We start from the raw sequence: 21,827 nt of genomic DNA on the forward strand, positions 1-21,827 counted from the left end.
GCATCAGCTGTTTTGTTTTGTCACCTGTTTCCCAGCTCTTCTGCTCCATGTCTGCCACCTTCACCCTCAACTTCTTTCGTTCTGGAATTGAGTTTGGAAGTTGGGGTTCCTTCCAGCTCCCTGGGCTGCTGAACTTCGGCGAGTTTAAGGTATGTTTTGTCCTTGCACTCAGAATTTCTTTCTTGACCCGTGACAGTTGCTCTTAAGTAAGGTATCAGAGAGAAGCTGGCAGAGAGGTAGGTGCGCCTGGGCCCTGTAGTCTCCTGCGTGCATGTGCTCAGTGTGGGCAGGATTCCAGCTCCGCTTCGGCTCTTGTCTCTGTCTTCTCTGCTCCTGCCCCTTCCTGTTCTCACGGGCACTCTGGTTTTTCTCTCTCCCTCCCCTGCCCTTTCTCTCAGTGCTCTGACTCTGATAAAAAATGTCATCTCTGGACAGCTATGGACTTGGGTTTCTTCGTCGTGATGGGGGTCATTGGGGGCCTCCTGGGAGCCACGTTCAACTGTCTGAACAAGAGGCTTGCAAAGTACCGTATGCGAAACGTGCACCCGAAACCTAAGCTCGTCAGGTACCCTCGCAGTTGCCTCCCCCACCTGCTGCGGCTCCCCGGCCCCAAGTGGGCCGGGCCATCTCTCCTGAGGAATAGATCCCACTTCCCACACCAGCTTCCAGGTCACATCTAAGACTGAGAACATAAATGTGTTTATCAGACAGACCAAGAGACTGCGGCTGAGCTTAACTTATATCAGAGCCACTCTGGCTCCTGGCCTCTCTGGACTTGGCCACGGGGACACATGGCAGAGTCAGTATCGGCCCCGCCGAGGGGTGTGCTGTCGTGAGACTCTCACCCTGGGAGTTAAAGTGGGAGGCCATTCATTCCTTGGAGAGAGATGATGTGGCCGCAGTAGCCTCGCCACTAATCACCTGTACAGATTTGTACATAGAGATTGCTGGAACACAGCAAGCCGCTGATAGATTCTGCACGTATGCTGACTCCCCAGGGGCAGCTGTGCGTGCTCTGGGGGCAGGGAGGGTTGAGGGTAGGCAGTTTTGAGTTCCCAAGACCAGGTAGCTTTTTATCCACGCTAACAGCTGTGTTTTGCCTCCTAGAGTCTTGGAGAGCCTCTTGGTGTCCCTGGTGACCACCATGGTGGTGTTTGTGGCCTCCATGGTGTTGGGAGAATGCCGCCAGATGACTTCTGCTGCTCAAGTTGGGAATGACTCTATCCCACTCCAGGTAGCCTCCTGTGTACCTACTGCCCTTGTCCTACATCCACAAAGACAAAGCATCCAGAATGTATGACGTGCCTCTGTTTAGAGCCAGTAGATGTGTTGGTTCACTGTTCCACACCTGAGTCAAATTGCTGGGTGGGGGATGGGAGTGGGGACTGGGGTTCATAGCTGTCATTTTACCTACTAGAGGATATTCACCAGACTGGCTCTTTTTCACTTGTGTGAACAGTCCTGGTCATCATAGAGGGAACTCCTCTCTCCCCCCAACCCCCACTCTGTTGAACAAGACTGATCGGAAACAGATGCTTAGGACGTTGACTGCTTCTCCTCTGAGCCTCAGTTCACTTTTCTAACCCTCACCCCAGAATGGTGCCCGACAGCCTGCCTGTCGGGCTGGGAGAGGCACACTTGAGAAAGGAGCACCTCCCTCAGGGCGCACAGTGGTCCTGGCTCTTCCTGCATCTTCTGGTTTGAATGGGTTTAGGTCATTTCTTGGCACACTTCCTCTTTGCATTTTTCTCTTTCCTTTCTTAGGAGTGAGTGATATTTTCTAGAAGCTTTCCCCCAAAAGAGCAGAGTCAGTAAGGTAGACATTGGAGCTTAGTTTACAGTGTGTGTTGGGTCTGAGAGTGGACCCTAGGGTGGAGGCTCGAGATTCTCTCAGTACATGTCTCAATGGCCCCTGGGGAGCTACTTGAGTCCCTCTGAGCCCCTCTGGGCTTTGTCTAGAACGGCTGCATCTTCCGTGTCCCCAGGAACACTAAGTGGCTAGAATGTACTCGATCAGAGGTCAGCAAACTGTGGTCCATGGACCACATCGAGTCCTTTGCAACTGCTTGTTATTGTGTAGCCCCTGAGCTAAAACTGGTTTTTACAGTTCTGAGAGTTGGGAAAAGAAAGCCAGAAGAACATGCACTAGAGATTGTATGTGGCTTGAAAAGCCTAAAATATTTACTCTCTGGCTCTTCACAGGAAAAATCTGTTGATTCCTGTTACTGGTTATTCCCCAAGACCACCTCCTTACCAGGCCGATACTTTCCAGAGTGTGTTCTAAGGAGCATTTACACACATGATTCAAGAGCAAACAAACAGAAACAGATTCTGTGGTCAGATGAGATAACCAGGGCTAAGTAGGTTTCTTGAACACAGGACTTCTGAGGGCCTTTAAAATTCCAGTAAGTGTTAGAATGTTCGGCGTGTTTTTGTGTGCCAGGTGCTCCACTAAGCACTGTACGTACATGACCTCGCTTAGTTTTTACCATGGCCACTCTGGCTAGTATTGTCCCCACTTGACAGATGAGAAAACTGAGGCAAACTGAGGTCTTGCTCAAGACTAATCAGCTAGTAACAGGTAGCCTGAGATAGGTGTCATTCCCATGTTATAGATGAGGAAACGGAAGCTTCACAAAATGGAGTACCTTTCCCAAGGTCACAAGAGGATCATGGAAACTGTTCCCTGCTCGTCGCAGATACACTATTTCCGGCAAGTGCAGTGATGCTCCTCTATGCGCTTGACCACAGGACTCTTTCCAGAGCGCCTTCAGCGCTGGGTTCCTCCAGACCCAGGCCGGGGAAACACTGCGCTATTGGTTATTAAGCTGTTTCCTCAGCTTGTCCACCCTCGACAGCTGTGCGCACACATGCCGGTTGCCTGCTCCTCCCTGCCAGGTTCTGCCCATAGGGGGCGCTCCCCTGTTTCCTGCAGCAGCCTTTATCTGGCTGTGTTGCCCAGCCAGGCCCACCTCGTAGGATTATACTAACCCGTGGCCTGATCTCGTTACAGTGTCCACGTGAGGGCATCTTTACAGTGTCACTGATGGCATGGAATCCAGGAACAGTCCATCTCCTCAGCTAGCTTTGCAGTAATGCCCTTTAGTTGTTTGCCCAGGGACAGGTGTGAGGTTCACCCCCTGTGCTGCCGAATACCAGCAACCAGAAAACAAACACCCCTCTGATGAGTCTAGCAGTGCCAGGCTCTCATCTGCCCACAAGATGATGAAGGGGGTAGGGGGGCTGGGATGTGAAGAAATCCCGTCTTTTCCCAGCTTGGGTTTTGTTCAGTCAGGTGAGGGATGGGCAACCAGGAGCAAGGTATCTGCATTAGGCCTCATATACACAGGTTTATTCTGCAGCAAACTCTGGGCAAAGGCTTTTTCCACTTGGAACAAAGCTGGGCTTAGGTCAGCAATTCCCTGGACTCTCCTCTGCAGACACCTGACCACTCTGGGCCTCTTGTCAGGCCTCTACCTCATCCTCCATGGTCTGTGGTCCCTGGGGGCCAGGCTTCCCCCAGTGCCTCTGACAGAAGTAGCACTGAGCCAGACCCATAGTGAATCATGGGTGTAGTTATATTTTTGTTGCAAATGTGCATGAGTAAGGGCCGTCATCCTGATTCTTTCTCAAGATGTGAGGAATACAGTATCACAGTTGGCTCTCTTGGATCTCAATCTGTTTTTGCTACCTGTTTTATTATGAGTAAAGCTTGCATGCCAGGTTTGCTGCAACCTCGCTGGAGATGTCCCACTTGAAATCTCAAGTGCCCTGGTCAGGGACCTGTGTTTGACTTTTTGATTCTTGCTTCTCAGGTCACATCAGAAGATGTGAATTCAAGTATCAAGACGTTTTTTTGTCCCAACGAGACCTACAATGACATGGCCACCCTCTTCTTCAATCCCCAGGAGTCTGCCATCCTTCAGCTTTTCCACCAGGATAGTGAGTCTCAGGGGCTGGGCTTTGGGGCAGGAACAAATGATTATTCACCCACCCCTTCTGTTTGCCCTCAGACACAGCTGGGCTTACCCCTAATTTTGAGCAAGAACAGGGCTTTTCGTTGGTGACATCACCCCAGACAAAGATAGGGTTTCTGCCTCCAGCGCTGGAGGTGGACCGGACAGGATACAGTAGGACCTGGTGGGAGCCGGGTAGTCTGGGAGGCCTTGGTAAGCGTCTTAGTGGGACTCAGGTCAGTCTGCTCTTGCTTCGCAGGTACATTTAGCCCCGTCACTTTGGCCTTGTTCTTTGTCCTCTATTTCTCACTTGCGTGTTGGACTTACGGCATTTCTGTTCCGAGTGGCCTTTTCGTGCCTTCTCTGCTGTGTGGAGCTGCTTTTGGACGTTTAGTCGCCAATGTCCTCAAAAGGTACTCTGTGCATGTGCGTGTGTGTGTGTGTGTGTGTGTGTGTGCGCGCGCGCGCTCACATATGGACATGTGTGGTAATCATACTGCTTCCCACCCAACCCCACAGGCTTTCCCAGAGTCTCAGCAATAGAGAATCCACCTGCAATGCAGGAGACCTGGGTTTGATCCCTAGGTCGGGAAGATCCCCTGGAGAAGGAAATGGCAACCCACTCCAGTATTCTTGCCTGGGAAATCCCATGGACAGAGGCGCCTGGTGGGCCATAGTCTGTAGGATCTAAATAGTCTGACATGTCTTAGCGATTAAATTACCCTCACCCCCCACACACTGTATGATTCTGAGCCGTGTTCTTGGTCTCTTTCTTCACCAGCTACATTGGACTGGGCCATATCTACTCCGGGACCTTTGCCCTGATTGGTGCTGCGGCTTTCTTGGGTGGGGTCGTCCGCATGACCATCAGTCTCACGGTCATCCTGATTGAGTCTACCAACGAGATCACTTACGGCCTTCCCATTATGATCACCCTGATGGTGAGCACGCCCCTTCTAGGCCTCGTTCAGATTTAGGGCCCAGTTCCCCCCACAGCAGCCTATTTTCAAGCCTTTGCTTTGTATTTCAGGTGGCCAAATGGACAGGGGACTTTTTCAATAAAGGCATTTATGACATCCACGTGGGCCTGCGAGGCGTGCCGCTGCTAGAATGGGAGACAGAGGTGGAAATGGACAAGTAAGGCCAGGATTTCTCTTTGTGTCCTAGTTCCAGAATTTATGAAGTCTAGGGCCCAGGAACTTTTGTATTAGGGGGTAGTAGTACAGATTTTTGGGTTGGAAGAAGGTAAGTAACAGTAGCAAGCACATCTGTCCCCAAGTGTTTTCAGGAGAGTGGAGTGGCCCTGTGGGCTGGAGGCTGGGATGGGCACAGTGGCTTCATGGACTATTCAGCTGCTGTGGCATTCTGGTGAAACAGGAAGTGTTATGATTGAATGTTTAAGCGTCCGATCCTTGTGAGTGACAGCAAGCTGCCTCATGTGTGCCCAGTGAAGAGTTGTCTATCAGTGGTGACTCCTCTGGGCATAAATACAAGCTAATCCATCAGGCCTCTCATGTCTGGAATCACGCGAGGTGCTTAAAGTCTGTCCCATAGGAGTCATCCAGCTTCCAGAAAGGACAAGCCAGTCAATATTTCCAACATCACAGGCCATGTGGTCTCTATCACAATCATCCAGCTCTACCATTTTAGTGCAGAAGCACCCGTGGACGACATGTAATTGAGCGTGACCAGATTGGACCTGTGGGTGATAGTTGCCATCCCTGGTCTAAAGGGACACCCAAAGATTTTCATTTTAATTCCCGTGTCATTAGCAGTTCAATGGTGATACATGGCATGTGCCATGGGGTGCTGAGGAGGGATGGCTGAAACCTTGGGCAAGCGGATGGGGTTCATGGTGAGGGGGTGTTTATATTGAGATGAGGGTCTTGGCCCACCCACCTGACAAGGCAGGGAAGAACATATTCCAGGTACGGGGAACAGTGCATATGAAGGGGATAGGAGTACCAAGGAACACGTGTGTTCAAGGATCGGCTGGAGGTGGTTCAGAAGAGGGACCCTGGTGGTCCAGGCAGTATGGAAAGGGAGCACAGCCATGTCACAGCTGCTCCTGGTGCCACGGGCTCCCTCGTGAGCCTGGACCACTTCTCTCCTTCCCCCAGACTGCGAGCCAGCGACATCATGGAGCCCAATCTGACCTACGTCTACCCACACACCCGCATCCAGTCCCTGGTGAGCATCCTGCGCACCACCGTGCACCACGCCTTCCCAGTGGTCACAGAGAACCGGGGCAACGAGAGGGAGTTCATGAAGGGCAACCAGCTCATCAGCAACAACATCAGGTTCAAGGTAGAGAAAGTGGCCCCGGGGGAGGGCTGGACCATGGACAAGTGGCTCCCTGACCCTCACACTGACCCCACGCCTGTCGCACCCTGTAGACAGGGTGGCCCTGGTTGGCTCTTGTGAAAGTCAGCACCCTTGTCGTCGTACGTGACAGTGAGTTAGGACTGGACAGTGAGTAAGGACTTGTTAGGCCATCAGGATGTGTGTTCATTCCCACTCCAGCAAGCGTGCGGATGAGTGGTGGTTTTAATCAGTCCACCAGGCTCCTCAGTCCATGGAATTTTCCAGGCAAGAATACTGGAGTGGGTAGCCGTTCCCTTCTCCAGGGGATCTTCCTGACGGAGGGATCGAACCCGGCTCTCCCGCATTGCAGGCAGATTCTTTACCGTCTGAGCCACCAGGGAAGCCCGGTTTTAATCAGCAGTGGTGAGCGTTCAGTGTAGGTTTTCCCAGAGAGGGTTCTGAATTGCCAACAGTGGGCTTTGACCTACTTAAGAAACAAGTCCGTAGGAAGCTGTGGGACAGACAAGGAAACTGAGGAACCAGGCGCGGTGCACCCTGCGTGAGCAGGTGGCTGGCGGCTCCTCTGTGGGTACCAGGAGGCATCAGCATTAAGGGAGGGTTCCGCTGCTTCACTTGGGCCGCGTGCCCACCCTTGGCTTTGGAGGTTGGGAGCACATCAGTTGACAGGCCTGCAGAGATATGACGTGGGAGCACTGCCTTGCTGTCCCCACATCAAAGGAGTCGGGCCGTGGGGCCGGCAGAGACCTTGGGCTCTGAGAGGCTCCTTGAATCACAAGTCTCTGAGCCACCATGCAGGTTTCTTGCCTTTCTGGCGTGGGCCTGTGCCTTTTGACCCTCAGGGTCACCCACCTCCTCCCCTGAGTGGATGCTAGCTTGCCCTTGAGTAGCCGTCCGTCATCACTGCCCCTTCCCATTCTCAGAAGTCCAGCATCCTCACCCGCGCTGGCGAGCAGCGCCGGCGAAGCCAGTCCATGAAGTCCTACCCATCCAGCGAGCTGCGCAACATGTGCGATGAGCACGTGACCTCTGAGGAGCCAGGCGAGAAGGAGGATCTCCTGCAGCAGATGCTGGAGCGGAGGTGAGGGGGCCCCTCACCTGGGGCCGTCCCTGGGAGTGCAGACGGGGTTCGGGGCCATGGATGGGATGCGGTCCTGCTGAGGGTGTCCTAGGCAGCGTCTGGTTTTTGTATAACAGATACACCCCCTACCCCAACCTATACCCTGACCAGTCCCCGAGCGAAGACTGGACCATGGAGGAACGTTTCCGCCCACTGACCTTCCACGGCCTGATCCTGCGCTCACAGCTCGTCACCCTGCTCGTCCGAGGAGTCTGTTACTCTGAAAGCCAGTCGGTGAGTCTCCCTTCTTGTCCACACCAGGCCTCTGGAAGGTATGAGGGCGCTCGGAACCCAGTCCCCACACCTGCTGTTGAGCAGTGCGTGCAATCCCCATGCCCTGTCGCTGAGCAGGGCTCAGAGTCCCTCCAGGGCCTCGCACCTTAGTTCCTGCACCTGTTGCTAAGTGTCCTGGCCGGTAGCCTTTTAATATAATTTCTCCACTTTAATTTCTGCCACGTATGCACTTTGTTACATGTGTTATCCAAGAAACACCTTTGTTCTTGAACTACATTCCCCGGTAGTCTTTTTTTCCTTTGGTTTTTGTGTGTTCAAAGTGGTCCATATAGTTACCTGCAACACACTTCACCCCTTCAAATGGAGCCTGAGAAACTCACACAGAGACCTAGTTCCCAAACTACTTTTCCTTTGGGTCTTGCCCATGGGCAGCCAGCCTGAGGTCACCTGTGGTCTGACTGGCCTGCAGAATAGCAGCTCACGTGGGCAGGACAGGAAGGGCCACAGATGGAGTGGCTCGGGCTTGGGGGTATGGCCTGTTGGAGGCCCAGCCTCACTGGAATGGCCCAAGGAACGAGAGTTGGAGGAATGAAGCAGGCCAGACTACACAGGGCCTCGCCTGCAGACAGAAGCCACCAGTGCTGGCCTAAGGAAGCCCTGGGGGTCAGTGGTGGACAGCAAAGACTGTGGGCCGAGGGGAGCAAAGGGCAGGAAGGCTGGAGAGGAGTGGTGACTGTCCTGAGAGCTGATGGTGGTGGCCTCAGGTGCCCTGTGACGGTCAGCGGCCTTGAGAGCTGAGGGAAAGTCCAGAAGACTCAGAATGCAGGAATAGTGGCAAAGCTCCCTTGTGACTTTTCTGGGCTGACTCCTGGGGCTGCTGTTTCCAGTCGCCTCAAACTGGGCAAAATCCCAGAGGCGGGCCCTCAGACTCCACCTGCTTCAGATGCTTCCAACAACAGCAGTGTGTCCTTGCTCAGTTTTCAAGGCCCTGGGACAGAATGCTCGGTCGGCCGGGCTGTGCTTCCTCTAAAGGCTCCAGGAGAGGATTCTTGCCGCTTTTGTTTGTGGTGGGTGCCCTCGGCCTGCCCTGGCTGGAGACACATCACTCGTGTCTGCCTCTTTGTTGCCCGGCCCTCCCTCTGTGTCCTCTCCTCTTTTAGCAGGACACCAGTCCCTGGGTTTGGGGCCCCAAACCCAGGCCCACCCTCTTCCATGTGGCCTCATCTTACCTTGACTACATCCGCAAAGGCCTCTTTTCCAAGAAGGCCATGTTCACAGGTTATAGGCATTAGAATGCAGACAAATCTTTTAGGGGACCCAAGTCACCCCAGCTACAGCTACTGTTATCACTCTTCTCATTGAAACTCTAGAATAGCTCACATCTGTTCTACAAATGAAAGGGACATTCAGAGAAGTTAGGAGACCAGCCCAGGGGACACAGCTAGGGAATTGGCCGAGAAATGGCTTTGGAGCAGGAGGTCTCACTCCAGAGCACCTGTCCTGGCCCTGTGCTGCCCGCCTGGCTCTCAAGACACTGAGGGAGGGTCCCCTAAACATGGCCCCGCCTGTGACCACATCCGGTGCGAGGACAGTGTCTGGGTTGGGATTGCAGAGTGCCAGCCAGCCACGCCTCTCCTACGCCGAGATGGCCGAGGATTACCCGAGGTACCCCGACATCCACGACCTGGACCTGACCCTGCTGAACCCGCGCATGATTGTGGTGAGCAGGGCTTCCCTGGGGGCCGGGGCTGGGTGAGGAGGCTGAGGGCCCATCCTGCATGGCCTGCTCCTTGTCTCCCTGGCCAGCGTCACATCCTGGGCGGGCAGGACTGGCTGCAGATCACCATGTTGTCTCCTCTGCAGGATGTCACCCCATACATGAATCCCGCACCCTTCACTGTTTCGCCCAACACCCACGTCTCCCAAGTATTCAACCTGTTCAGGACGATGGGCCTGCGGCATCTGCCAGTGGTGAACGCGGTGGGCGAGGTGAGTCGGAACCTGTGAGGCTGTGTCTCCTGGAGAGGAGCCTCTATGCTCAGTGCTGTAGGAGGAGCAGCAGAAGCACCCACAGGGGTGACCCTCAAACTCAGCCTACTCTGTGCTCCCCCAGCAGAAATGAGGGGCGGAGGGGTGGGCGGGAGAGAAGCAGCTTCGGAAACCTTCCCCTTTGGCCTCCTGGGTGTTTCCTACATGCTGTCTCCTGTGTGGCTGGCAGGTGGAGCCAGTGTCGCACTGGTCTTCCTTTCTGTGGAACAGGAAAGCTTAGGCCTGTAGCTTCCCTGGGGGCTCAGGGAAGGATCCGTCTGCCAATGCAGGCAACGCGAGTTCAGTCCCTGAGTCTGACAGATCCCCAGGAGAAGGAAATGGCAACCCGCTCCAGTATTCTTGCCTGGAGAATTCCATGGACAGAGGAGCCTGGCAGGCTACAGCCCATGGACTCACAAAAAGAGTCGGACACAGCTTAGCAACTAAACAACAAACCTTTCTGTATCCTAAAATCTTTCTCTTCTCGTTGGACTTGGTGGTACCTTCTTATGGGAAGGGGGTCAGTTCCCTACCTTTTACGGGAATTTGTAACACTAAATGAGAGAAATTCAGGCAAACTACTCAAGAGAGTGTTAAAAGATCAACTACCTAATTATTATTACAGATTTTTCCATTTTTTTCTTCTTAGAATTTTTTTTTTCTTACTACAGCAACATTGGTATTTGATTGTAGAAAAGTGGGAAACTATAAATTAAAAAAAAGACGTGGCAAGCCCTTATCTCTATAGAGGCAGCCACGTTAACTTTTTAAAGTGTCTCTTGTTTTTCCCTTTGCCTCTAGGAGTAAGAGACTTTATATGTCAGATTTCGGTGAAAATGTTACCACTGCCTGTACTGTTTAATATCTTAGTTTTTCAATGAATCTATGGGAAATGACTTTCCATGGCAAAAAGTATTTCTTTAAGACGTTTTAATGGCACGAACATTCTGTTTCGCAGCTGCCTGGTCACTTGCTCAGTTCTCTGTGGTGGGATATTTAGTTAAATTTCACTGTGAAAGTGAAAACCTGAGTGTGTTATTCACTCAGTCGTGTCCAACTGTTTGTGACCCCATGGACTGTAGCCTGCCAGGCTCCTCTGTCCATGGGATTTCCCAGGCAAGAATACTGGAGTGGATTGCCATTTCCTTCTCCAGGGGGTCTTCCCGACCTGGGGTTCAAACTCAGGTCTCCTGCCCTGCGTCTCCAGCATTGCAGGCAGATTTTTTTTTTTTCCAATCACTGTAATGGTCACCTTTCTGAGGCTTTCAGTCAGTGCCTCCAGCTGCCTTGCAGGAAATGACGCTTCTTCAAAATGAGGGCTACCCAGCAGGACCCCGATAGCACGCATGCCCTTACAAGTATGTTTAGTGGCTGGAGGTGGAATCGTGTTCCCTGGAACACAGCTGTGCTGACAGTTCTGGGACACCCACCCCAGTGAGACGTGAGTCACTGCAGTGACTGTGGGAACCCCCTGGTTTTCTGGACTCTCCTGCTGAGCTTCTTTGGATTGGGGAGGAGGGTGAGTTCCCTACACAAAGCAGTTCCCTGGACACCAGCTGGGCGTCCTCAACTCAGTTCAGTCCTGACACTGTACCTGGGGATGGTGTCGTGTCCCTCGGGTTCAGGGCTCAGCCCCACAAGACTGTTCACCGTACCCCCCTCCCCACCTCAGTTCTCAGTCGAAAGTCTAGGTTGTCACCTGTGCTCTTAACCGACTGCCTATAAACAAGAGGTTCCTATGACCCCCTGCTCGCAGAATTCAGAGAAACAGTTACTCATATTCTTTCATTAATGTCTCTATTCATTCAGTCATTTGTTTACTCATCCATTTATTATTTATTTCTTTATTGGCTGTGCTGGGTCTTCGTTGCTGCACAGGCTTTTCTCTGTTTGTGGTGAGCTGTGGTTTGTGGGCTTTTCATTACAGTGGCTTCTCTTGTGCAGAATACGGGCTCTAAGCAGGTGGGATTCAGTGGTTGCAGCTTCTGGGCTCTAGAGCAAATGTTCAGTGGTTGCTTAGCTGATCATGGCATGTGGGATCTTCCCAGACCAGGGATTGAACCCATGTCTCCTGCACTGGCAGGCAGATTCTTTACCACGGAGCCACCAGGGAAGCCGCCCCCCCCGCCATATATTTTTTATAATAGATTGTAGTCCATAACCTGGAATGGGCAGATGGAAGAGATACACAGGGCAGGGGATGGGGGAAGGGAGGCTGAGCCCTACCTCCTCTCTGACAGGCTGGGCACCCTGCTATCATCTCACAGGTTCACCAGCCTGGACGCTCTCCAAACCCTGTGGTTCAGGTTTAATGCAGGCTTCATGTTACAGGTGTGGTTGATTAGATCTCTGGCCATTGGAGATGGATTGAACATTTCCCACTGCCCCCCACCCCCGTCCCACCAGGGAGGTAGGGCTGACAGCTCCAATCCTCTAGTCATACGCTTGGTTCCCTGGGAAACCAGCCTCCATCCTTAAAGGCTTCCCAGAAGTGACATCATTAGCATAAACTCAGGTGTGATTGAAAGGGGCTTGTTAAAAATAACAAGACACCCTTATTATTCACCACTTAGGAAGTGCTAAGAGTTTCAAGAGCTTTGTGCCAGAAACTAGGGTGATGTGACTCAGGTAGTTCTGAATGGTGAAGCTGGCTGGGTATGGTGGCTGTGAAGCTACAGACCATAAGCTCTGCTTAAGAAGACATTCATGTCCAGATTCCAGCTGGCTCAAATCTCTGCAACTGAATTTGTCCCATTGGTCTCCAGCTTGCGAGCCCGAGCTTTCTCTATATCTCCTTTCCATTTAGAAATGAGGTCCCCTTTGGAACGGGGTCCGCCCTTGTCCTTCCGGGACCTGATTTTGGCCCTGCCTCCTGAGACAGGCAGGGCAAGCTCTGTTCACTCCTGTCAGTCAGTTCTCTTCCCAGTGGGTTTCCCTCTGCAGGTGACTTGGGTCTTTTCTTCCTGGTCCTAGATCGTGGGGGTCATCACACGACACAACCTGACGCACGAGTTTCTGCAGGCCCGGCTGCGGCAGCACTACCAGACCCTCTGATGGCCAGGCTCAGCCTCACCGCCGCATGCCGGCTGTCTTCGCCGGAAGCTGCCTCGGGGGGCAGCAGCTCGGGCTCCGCCGCCACAGCTGGCCGGATTGTTCCCGGGCATGGAAGATCCCCAGTCACCCACTCGCTTGGAAAGCCTACAGTCATTGAATACTTTGCCATCAGAGATCCTGGGTGTGGTATGGGACCATCAGAGCCTGGACTTGTCTGACTGCTCAGCAAGTATCTTCCTGTTTTCTGCTCCCTGCATTCCTCCATCCAGTGCCAACCCAGGCCCCAGCCCCCCTCCCCGCCAGCACCAGGACCAGAGGGGACGAGTCAGGCCTCGCCTGCTGGAGGGTGACCCTCAGAGCAGGTGTCCCGCCTCCTCTTTGCCACTTTCTTAGGGAACCCGGCTGTTGCCTTAAAGCATCATGGGAGGGGCTTTGGCCAAGGCAAACACTGGGGTGGGGGTAGATATGCCAGTTGCAGAATTCAGTGAATGATGAATTAGGCCCTGAGAAAACCACCCACGTTTCAGAGAGTATCCCCACACAGTCACTGGGACTCAAGTTGACACTTCACTAGTTCATTTTAAGGGAAGTTCTTCTGGGTGTGAGGTGGGGCCCCTGTGGTGTGAACCTCCCTGGAACCACCAGCTCCAGAAGCACAAAGCGTTCAAATCCTGCTCGTGGTCTCTGAACTTTATGATAAAGCTGACGACAGGGTCAGATTCCACCTGTCCCAGCTTTGAGCATTTCGGCTTTCTCTTTAATTTCACAATTACCCATGGTCTCCTTGTGCCACGTTTTCACCCCGGTCCTTCACTCCATCAAATCACTAATCTTCCCTCAAGTTCTACCTGCCTTTTCATGGTGAAGCAGCCACAGCCCAGAGGACCTTGCATTACCCCTAAAAGCAGGGCTTCGTTAGATACAACTGCTTCACTTGACCCTGGGGAACAGTGCCGTTATTCATAAGATGTGAGGGAGTGAATCCCGAAGCAGGAATGTGGACAGGTCCGTGATGTGGCTGAGAAAGCCAGAGTGTGACCGCACAGCAGGCGTTCATTCGAGGAAGAGGGTGTCTTCCCTTCATAAGCATCTCTCAATCACCTGCTGCTGGCAGACCCCACCCTCCTGAGGGGCTCAGCAGCAGCAGCCTCAGGAGAGGTTAGCAGTGGCTAGGGGGAGGTGCTTCCTGCCAGCTCACACCCCAGAGTTTGAGCGCCAGACACAGGAAGCCTCCCTCTCTGATTCTGTGACTCAGTTTCCCTCCCGGCTGTTTGGTCATCTCTGAACAGACACGTAGAATGAGCATCTGGGTGTCAGGCATTTGCACTTACTTTCCTTTCTGTTCTCTCTACATTCAGCAGCATCTTTTTTTTTTAATTGGAAGATAATTGCTTTATAATGTTGTGTTGGTCTCTGCCATACAACAGCTCAAATCAGTCATAATTATATACATATACACACAGCCCCCTCCCTGGAGCCTCCCTCCCTCCCATCCCATTAGACAGCCCCACAGCAAATGTGCTTGAAGACTCAAGATGGCATTTGTTTGCATTTAGTTAGTTGTTCCTGTTTTTTTTTAATCATGGAAGTTGCAAGAGGGTATTAGCGCCAGGCCCCAGCAAGGCTCTTCTCTCCCCTGAGCCTCCCAGCTTTGTTGCCAAGACTGCTCTTCAGCCTGGGGACAGGTCCCCACCCTGCTTTCCCAGCTCTGGTCTTGTGCTCCACGCACTCTAGGGAGCAACACCTGCACCCAGGGACTGTTTCCACATCGTCCCCAGTGACTAGGGCCCCTCTGTTCTTCCCGTTTTCTCATCTCTTTGATCAACATGACTTTGACATAAACATTTTGTGACTCCCTTGGGTGCACTTGACTTATGAAACATGAACGTTCCAGTAAGTAATTAAGGAACTAACCAGGACCAAAAGAGCAAGCCCTCCTAAGTGTGATGGTGTTCAGCCAGCTGCCACTGTTCTCAGGCAGCATCCGGAACTGGAACCCGCTCCCCTCTTGCTGCCACTCTCCCCTTTCTGAAATTGGCAGGACTGAGGTCCTTCCACCTTCAGGGGGTGGGGTCATACTGCTGGCCAGGAGGCCACCCTGGGTGAGTGTTGTGGAAATTTATCCCTCCCACACACCATGATGTGTTTAAGTCCCCTGATATTTTGTTCCCATCGGTGCAGCCCAGAGATAGACGGCAGAATGCAGACACCTCCCTCCCCCTGAACAGATCCATCAGACCCAAGCCCAGCCCCTCTGGAATGGCACGTCATTTTCTGTCCTCTCCTGGCGTCTGCCCTTTCCAGACAAGCCCAAAGACTAGCACAGCTCCACTTGTAACACAGTTAACTGTTAGCCTCATTCCTTTGATTTCTGTTAGTTAGAAACCCGCATTTCAACATCTTGCCCGTTTCCAGCACGGTCACTTCCCAGGGATGTGGCCCCTCAATAGATTCGCAGGGGCCAAGCCTGGGATAGGCTAGAGGTGGTTTCATGTTTCCCCAGCCGAGGTGACAGGGGAGGGAGCAAGTCCCACCCGACTGTGGGATCTTTGTGCTCTGGGAAATAACTGCTCATGACCACAGAGGATGAGATGTTTAGATAGCATCACCAACTCAACGGACATGCATCTGAGCAAACTCCGGGAGATAGTGAAGGACAGGGAAGCCTGGTGTGCTGCAGTCCATAGTGTCGTGAACAGACACGACTCAGTGACTGGACAATAAAAACAGCTACGTTTCATTAACGGTTCCTGGCTGGAATGGACGCTTGCTTGACCCAGCTGACCATATGACATTTCTGATGCAAAGTCACACACTGACCTGGCCCTCGGGGATGAAAAAGCCTGCAGGAAGGCCAGCAGCACCCTGGCGGCCCCACAGTATTGATGTGCAGTGTTATGCCACAGCTTGTGGACCTTGGTCATCTCGTCAGTAGCAGCTTCCTTCTGTTTGCACTATTTGTTTATACAGTAACAGCTAATTCTATGGTGTATATAAATTGTATTTTTTTTAATTTGTAAAGTTCTATTTTTATTTGAACTCTTGGAACTTGGAGGTTCTCATTGTAACCGTAACGTGTCAGAATAAAACATCTCCATCCGTCTCCATCATCCTTTTGTCTCCACAGTGCCCTTGTTTTAGCGTGGTGAGGACTTTTCATTTCATTCCTCCCCCTCTAACATGTACAGAGTGCAAAGCTGGAGAGGGGTGTATAGCTGAAATGTGATTTCTTGGTCTCTGGGTGATCTGCCTCGAGTTGCTGTCCCCCAGTGGCAGAAACACTGGCTGGGCTTTCCTGGTGGCTCAGATGGTAAAGAATCTGCCTGCGGTGCAGGAGACCTGTGTTTGACCCGTGGGTTGGGACGATCCCCTGGAGGATGGCTTGGCAACCCACTCCAGTATTCTTGCCTGGAGAATCCCATGAACAGGGGTCTGGTGGGCTACAATCCATGGGGGTCGCAGAGTCGGCCAGGACTGAGCAACTCAGCACGGTGGCAGAAAGAGCCTCAGTCTACTCAGGCCCTGCCATGCAGCCTTCCTCACCCATCACCCCTCCACCCATCCCTGCTTCAACCTGTCCCTCCAGCAACTCATCACCCCTTCCACCCATTCCCCAGTGTCCTCTAAGTTCCAGGGGCGTCTTGTGTATTTGGCACGTTCAGTCAGTCCCATCTGTGAGAACCTGCTGTGTCATTGTGACACCTTGGCAGTGAGCCCAGCTCCCCCCCTCCTCCCCTGCCAGCAGTCCCTGCTCCCCCAGTGCCAGACCTTGGGAGCCAGACGCTTCTTCCTTTCTCTCCACCATCCTGGTCCTTGTTGGTCCTCTGTTGTTAGTTTTCCACCCTCTGCATTCAAAATCTACACAAGGAACCTCTCTTTCAGAAGCAGTTACCTTAGAGTTCTTTCCCTACCTCCCTGCCTAAACATCAATTCTTTGCTGGCGTCCCCCGCACTCTACACAGGGCATATTACTACTTCCTCTTTTCTCAGTTTCTGTACAATCTGACCAACTATATGTAGAGTACCTGTTGTGCCATGTGCTGCAGGGCCTGATGAAGGGGCGTTTACCTCCAGGAGCTTGCAGATCAGGGACACAGACCCAGTTGCATACCCCGGCATGTTGTGGTGACTGGTAATAGTTATAAAATGCTGCCAGTGAAGAGCTTGATCTGTCCTGGGCATGTGGTATCCTGGAAGGCTTCAGGGAAGAAGTAGGTAGCATTCTTAATGAGCTTGAGAAATGAGTAAAATATTTGGGAGAGGTGGGGAGCTCTGGATAAAGGGCATCGACGTGGAAGGAACAGCATGAATAAAGGCATGGGGAAGTGAAGGTGTAGGGGTGTTGGAGGAATGTCGTAAAATCTGACACGGGGAGTGTGGTGTCAGGGGTAATGGGTGGGGAGATGGCTCGGAGCCCTGCTCCCTGGTGCAGGTAAACCAGGGCAACACCCGTTTCAGAAGCAGATACAAAGAAACTACCTCTTCAGCGGCACCCACCTCAGTAAAACATGCAAGTCCAAACACCTTGAACATGAATTTGGGAAAGCCAGTGGCTAATTTTTAAATTTAGTGCCCAAAAGCTGCATGAAGTTGAAGTATGTCAGCACAGCAAACATTCCTCTCTTCATTTTGCTCAGCTTTTAAGCCCAAATATTCTGCCTATTCGGAGAAGGCAATGGCACCCCATTCCAGTACTCTTGCCTGGAAAATCCCATGGATGGAGGAGCCTGGAAGGCTGCAGTCCATGGGGTCGCTGAGGGTTGGACACAACTGAGCGACTTCACTTTCACTTTTCACTTTCACGCATTCGAGAAGGAAATGGCAACCCACTCCAGTGTTCTTGCCTGGAGAATCCCAGGGAAGGGGGAGCCTGGTGGGCTGCCATCTATGGGGTCGCACAGAGTCGGACACGACTGAAATGACTTAGCAGCAGCAGCAGCATTCTGCCTATTCTTCAAAGAACTGCTGAAGAAGAACAAAAGTGCAATTCACTCAGCTGCCACACTAACTCTCAAAAGGTGTCAGAGAAGAGTTAGTGTCCGGATTTCATATATGCCCCTCTAAAAAAAGGATAACTGTAACCAAATAATACTAGTTGTACAAAAGTGTCATACTGAGGACAAGCTACCTTAGATGTAACCAGAAAAAAAAAACCAAATGTTTATAAGTTTTCTTTTCAATACCTAAGTGCTCTGAATGTGAGCAAGTCTGAGTGAAGATAAAGGCCCTTTTGGTCTCCCAGGGCTTTTTCAGAATCAGTGGTGAGGCTGCAGTGTGAGTGAGAGTGAGTAGAGAGCTGGAGTTTGAGCCCCTACCCACTAAACACACACACACTTGAAGGGAGAAATGAAAGGAAGCCAAAGCCCAAATCCACACACCACCAAGGAAGAACACGATGTGAACTACTGTTGGGCATTTATGATGTGTCAGTGTAGGTTCATCGGTGGTAACAAATGTCGCACTCTGGTGGGGATGTTGGTCATGGAAGAGGATGTGAACGTGAGGTGGGCAGGGGTATGTACGGAGTCTCTGCTTTCTGTTCAATTTTGCTGTGAACCTAAAACTGCTTCCCCAAACAAGTTAATTCCTTTAAAAAAAAAAGAATAAAAAAGGAACTGAGAATTCGTCTCTCCAACAAAAGGTAAAATGACAAGGAACATCAGGCTGAACTCCCTTCCGGAAATGAAAGAAATCACACCAACCCGAGCCTACTGCTTCTGTCCAGGGTGCTGAAGTTTATTCATTTTTCAAACTGATGTTGGTAACAGGTGAAAACTTAACACATGGGTGGGAGAGGTGGAGAAGCCACAGTTAAATCACTTTATCTACATTTAGCATAAAATGTGAGAAATGTTGACAGGAAGCTGATGCTTGAATAGAACGCTCATCAGAACTCAACTTGATGGCAACCAGATGCGACAAAGTTGAGTGAGAGACCGCAGGAGATTCTCTTGAAGACTGTCCGGGGCCTGGCCTGCCTTTTGCTCCCTGGCCGTTATCTTCGATACTACAAGAGAGAGCAGAGATGTGTTTGGTTTGGTGACCTGACTCCACTGGAAGTCAGCTTCATCAGACTGTGCTCCCTTCCCACCAGCCTCCACTCCAGCCTGACGACCCTCTGACTTCTATAAACTGGTAAACAAACTGCCCATTAGGAGCTAGTAAAGCCAGTCCTGTTCAATTTCAATCCTTTGGGATCTGATGATTCTGCAAAGGACACGGACTACCAATCAGCAGAGCACAGGTGATTTGGCCCCATGAACAATTTAAGTCCCCAGCGTTCATGGCAGTATTTTTTTTTTTTTTAGCATTTTCCCAGCAAACTGTAGCTGAGGTTGGTATCATTGACCTGAGACTCAGAGCACACCCCCCTCCCCACCAAGTTGGGGCAGGAATTTCAAAGGGGTTGCTTCTATGCTGTCCCTTTCCTACTGAAAGCATTCACTGGCGGTGTTCTTTCACAAGGTTTGAACTTCAACAAAACCACAATTTCCTTCCTCCCCATCCCATTTCCATCCTCAGGTCCTCTTACCCGGAAGCTGTTGCAGCCCAATCCACTCTGGGCTCCAATCCTGTCCATCCTGCCCCCGAAGCAGCTGGACCTCCGCAGGCTCCGAGGGGCAGTGAGCAGTGCCCTCAGCTTGCTCTTCAAGAGGGCAGATCTCTCAGAGGATTCCCAGGGGCCCCGCCCGAGGGCGCCCCCATCTCTCTGGGCTGGGTTGACCTCCCCCATCCAGGGAGGCACCTCTGAAAGGGGGCTGAGAGGGGCCCCAGCTTCTTCATTCTGCTCACTTAGTACTTGTGAGGGCACAGCCTCATCTTCTAAAGGCATCTTGTCCTCCAAACGGTCCAGCAAATTCTTTACAAAAGGAAAACAGGGAAAGGGAGAGGTCTCGCTGCCTGGCACAATGTCACAATCCCCCTCACCCCGGACCATGCCGCTTTCCTGGCCCTACCTTGAAATCCATCAGGTCTGCGTTGGACACAGAGCCATACACAGGATTTGCTCCTGTTTGCCCTGGGAGCTGAAACGCCAGAAAGAGGAGGAAACTCGCAGTGATGGCGGAGGAGCCCATGCTGGCGTCGGTCAAGGAATGGTCGGTCTGCTGCTTGCTGCCTCCTCTCTGTCCTCTCTGGCCTTCCACTGTTGGCCTTTGTCCGTCTCTGTCTCCCAACTGCCCTGAGCCTCCTCTTTTTATAGCCCCCTGGCTCTCCGGGAGCTCGTCCGGGAGAGGGACAGAACCCTCCCCATTCTGTCACTTGCAGTGATAAAGCAGCTGAGTGAGGAAGCAGCAGAAGATGCCCTTTTAAAGTTATCAGTCCAGCCTGCTCGTCACAGCCCCTCTGCCTTGAGCAGCCCCAACAACCCCCAGGACCCTCAGCTGCAGGAGCCACATTCTTGTTGATTTGCCTCAAGAGGTTCCCACTTCAAAGGTGTGAGAAGAGCAAAAAAGAGTCCTTGGTTATCTCACAGCGATGCCACCGGCTTCTTTCTCCTCGGCAACGGGACTCATGCGGGGAAGCAGAGGGTGACGGTTGGCGGGCGCCCAGCTCCCCTGTTGGTTTGCCGCTCAGCTGTCAGGGCTCCAAATAAGGGCGGGAGGGGAGGATGTGGCAGGCAGCCGGCTGCTCGGCTCAGGACAAATTAGTCCAGATGCTGGAGCTGGCCTCACACCTGACTCATCAGCAGTGGCGAGGACAGACCTCTCCCTCCGCAGGGCTGCCCCCACCCCTGACTGTCCCTCTGAGTGTCCAGGTGAAGAGAAAGTTGTTTTCTAGAGTCCTAAGTCAGCCAGAACCAAATGGAACCAATGTCCCAAGAACTCCCCAAAAAAAACACAAGATAAGTTTTGGGAACATGATCACTCCTGTGCAAAGCCTTCCCTCCTTCACCACATGTGTCCCTCAAAGGTGTGGGGGGAACTTGACACTAGGAGGATGCTGGTATTTTCATTTATGGAAGCTTGCTGCTTCTAGAAACTCAGACTCGGATGTGAAACTTGTAATGCCTCGCACCTTCCTAGGAACACTGCCAAGGTGAGGTTGGCTGATGGAGGCAGCTGTGACCCATGCAGTTTCCCTTAAGACCTTTCATGTCCTTCTCTAAGGCCCAGCAAACGATGAGCCATCACAGTCTCTGTTTTCCTGGACCCCCAAAGAGAAACACCAGGCAGTGAGTCTCCCTATCTGCAATGAATGGCCTCCTTTGGTTGTTGCTGTTGTTCAGTTGTTCAGTAAACAACTGACCCTGTGACCCCATGGACTGCAGCATGCCAGGTTTTCCTGTTTTCCGCCATCTCCTGGAGTTTGCTCAAACTCTTGTCCATTGAGCCAGTGATGCTATCTCACCCACCTCTTCAGCTGCCACCCCCTTCTGTTTTTGCCCTCCATCTTTCCCAGCATCGGGGCCTTTTCCAATGAGTCAGCTCTTCCCATCAGGTGGTCGAAGTATTAGAGCTTCAACTTCAGCATCAGTCCTTCCAATGAATATTCAAGGTTGACTTCCTTTAGAATTCACTAGTTTGATCTCTGCAGTCCAACGGACTCTCAAGAGTCTTCTCCAGCACCACAATTCAAAAATATCAGTTCTTTGGTGCTCAGCCTTCTTTCTGGTCCAACTCTCACATCCATACATGACCACTGGAAAAAAGGTACAGCACTGGCCTCCATTTACTAAGTGCCAGACCCAACGCTATACACTCTTCAGTGCAATGTATCCAGACGGGAAACACTACACTGAAGGGATGAGAACCCTGCATTGCAGCCCCAAGCAGTTAAATTGCATGCATCTTTGGGGCCTTCTTTTCCTCATCTGTGAGCCTTAAAAGGGCTGTTACTGTATAATTGCATTTTGAAGTGTGAACCGACTCATTGGAAAAGACCCTGATGCTGCAAAAGATTGAGTCAGGAGGAGAAGGGGACAACAGAGGGTGAGATGGTTGGATGGCATCACTGACTCAATGGACACGAGTTTGAGCAAGCTCCGGGAGTTGGTGATGAACAGGGAAGTCTGGTATGCTGCAGTCCATGGGGTGGCAAAGAGTCAGACACGACTGAGCTACTGAACTGATCTGAAGTGTGAACCGCCGTATAACTGCATGATACTCATAATG

At 52.0% G+C, this 21,827-nt stretch overlaps 2 protein-coding genes across 4 annotated transcripts in view; one reads left to right on the forward strand and one right to left on the reverse strand.

The window, feature by feature from the left end:
* Positions 1-15,824, forward strand: part of CLCN6 (Cl-/H+ antiporter 6) — a 34,249-nt gene extending 18,425 nt beyond the window's left edge. For 2 of the 3 annotated variants that reach the window (XM_055419585.2, XM_088845443.1), the window contains exons 11-23: positions 36-149; positions 399-565; positions 1,108-1,234; positions 3,816-3,942; positions 4,216-4,369; positions 4,738-4,897; positions 4,987-5,093; positions 6,077-6,263; positions 7,202-7,359; positions 7,476-7,632; positions 9,245-9,352; positions 9,496-9,621; positions 12,634-15,824. In XM_055419585.2, the coding sequence (XP_055275560.2) occupies positions 36-149; positions 399-565; positions 1,108-1,234; positions 3,816-3,942; positions 4,216-4,369; positions 4,738-4,897; positions 4,987-5,093; positions 6,077-6,263; positions 7,202-7,359; positions 7,476-7,632; positions 9,245-9,352; positions 9,496-9,621; positions 12,634-12,714 (1,773 nt within the window). In that variant the 3' untranslated portion in view covers positions 12,715-15,824. Of the gene's footprint in view, positions 1-35; positions 150-398; positions 566-1,107; positions 1,235-3,815; positions 3,943-4,215; positions 4,370-4,737; positions 4,898-4,986; positions 5,094-6,076; positions 6,264-7,201; positions 7,360-7,475; positions 7,633-9,244; positions 9,353-9,495; positions 9,622-12,633 lie in introns of those variants that run through there. The other variant, XR_008685098.2, reaches the window with a different exon arrangement.
* Positions 15,825-18,432: 2,608 nt separating this feature from the next.
* Positions 18,433-19,865, reverse strand: NPPA (natriuretic peptide A). The gene is made up of 3 exons (XM_055418830.2): positions 19,671-19,865; positions 19,247-19,573; positions 18,433-18,721 (listed from the first exon to the last, which is right to left on the reverse strand). Exons 1-3 carry the CDS (start codon positions 19,788-19,790, stop codon positions 18,710-18,712), a joined length of 459 nt encoding a protein of 152 aa, XP_055274805.1. The 5' UTR covers positions 19,791-19,865; the 3' UTR covers positions 18,433-18,709.
* Between the last annotated feature and the right edge of the window lie 1,962 nt (positions 19,866-21,827).

The sequence above is a fragment of the Moschus berezovskii genome, chromosome 17 (assembly GCF_049115385.1).
Source record: "Moschus berezovskii isolate FMDL1 chromosome 17, NW_MosBer_1.0, whole genome shotgun sequence".
Classification (NCBI taxonomy): Eukaryota; Metazoa; Chordata; class Mammalia; order Artiodactyla; family Moschidae; genus Moschus; species Moschus berezovskii.

Bases quoted from the DNA above. Each gene is read 5' to 3' on its own strand.
- NPPA (XM_055418830.2), bottom strand. From the start codon at position 19,790: ATGGGCTCCTCCGCCATCACTGCGAGTTTCCTCCTCTTTCTGGCGTTT. The intron at 19,574-19,670 runs GTAGGGCCAGGA...CCTTTTGTAAAG, and splicing joins CAGACCTGATGGATTTCAAG to AATTTGCTGGACCGTTTGGA.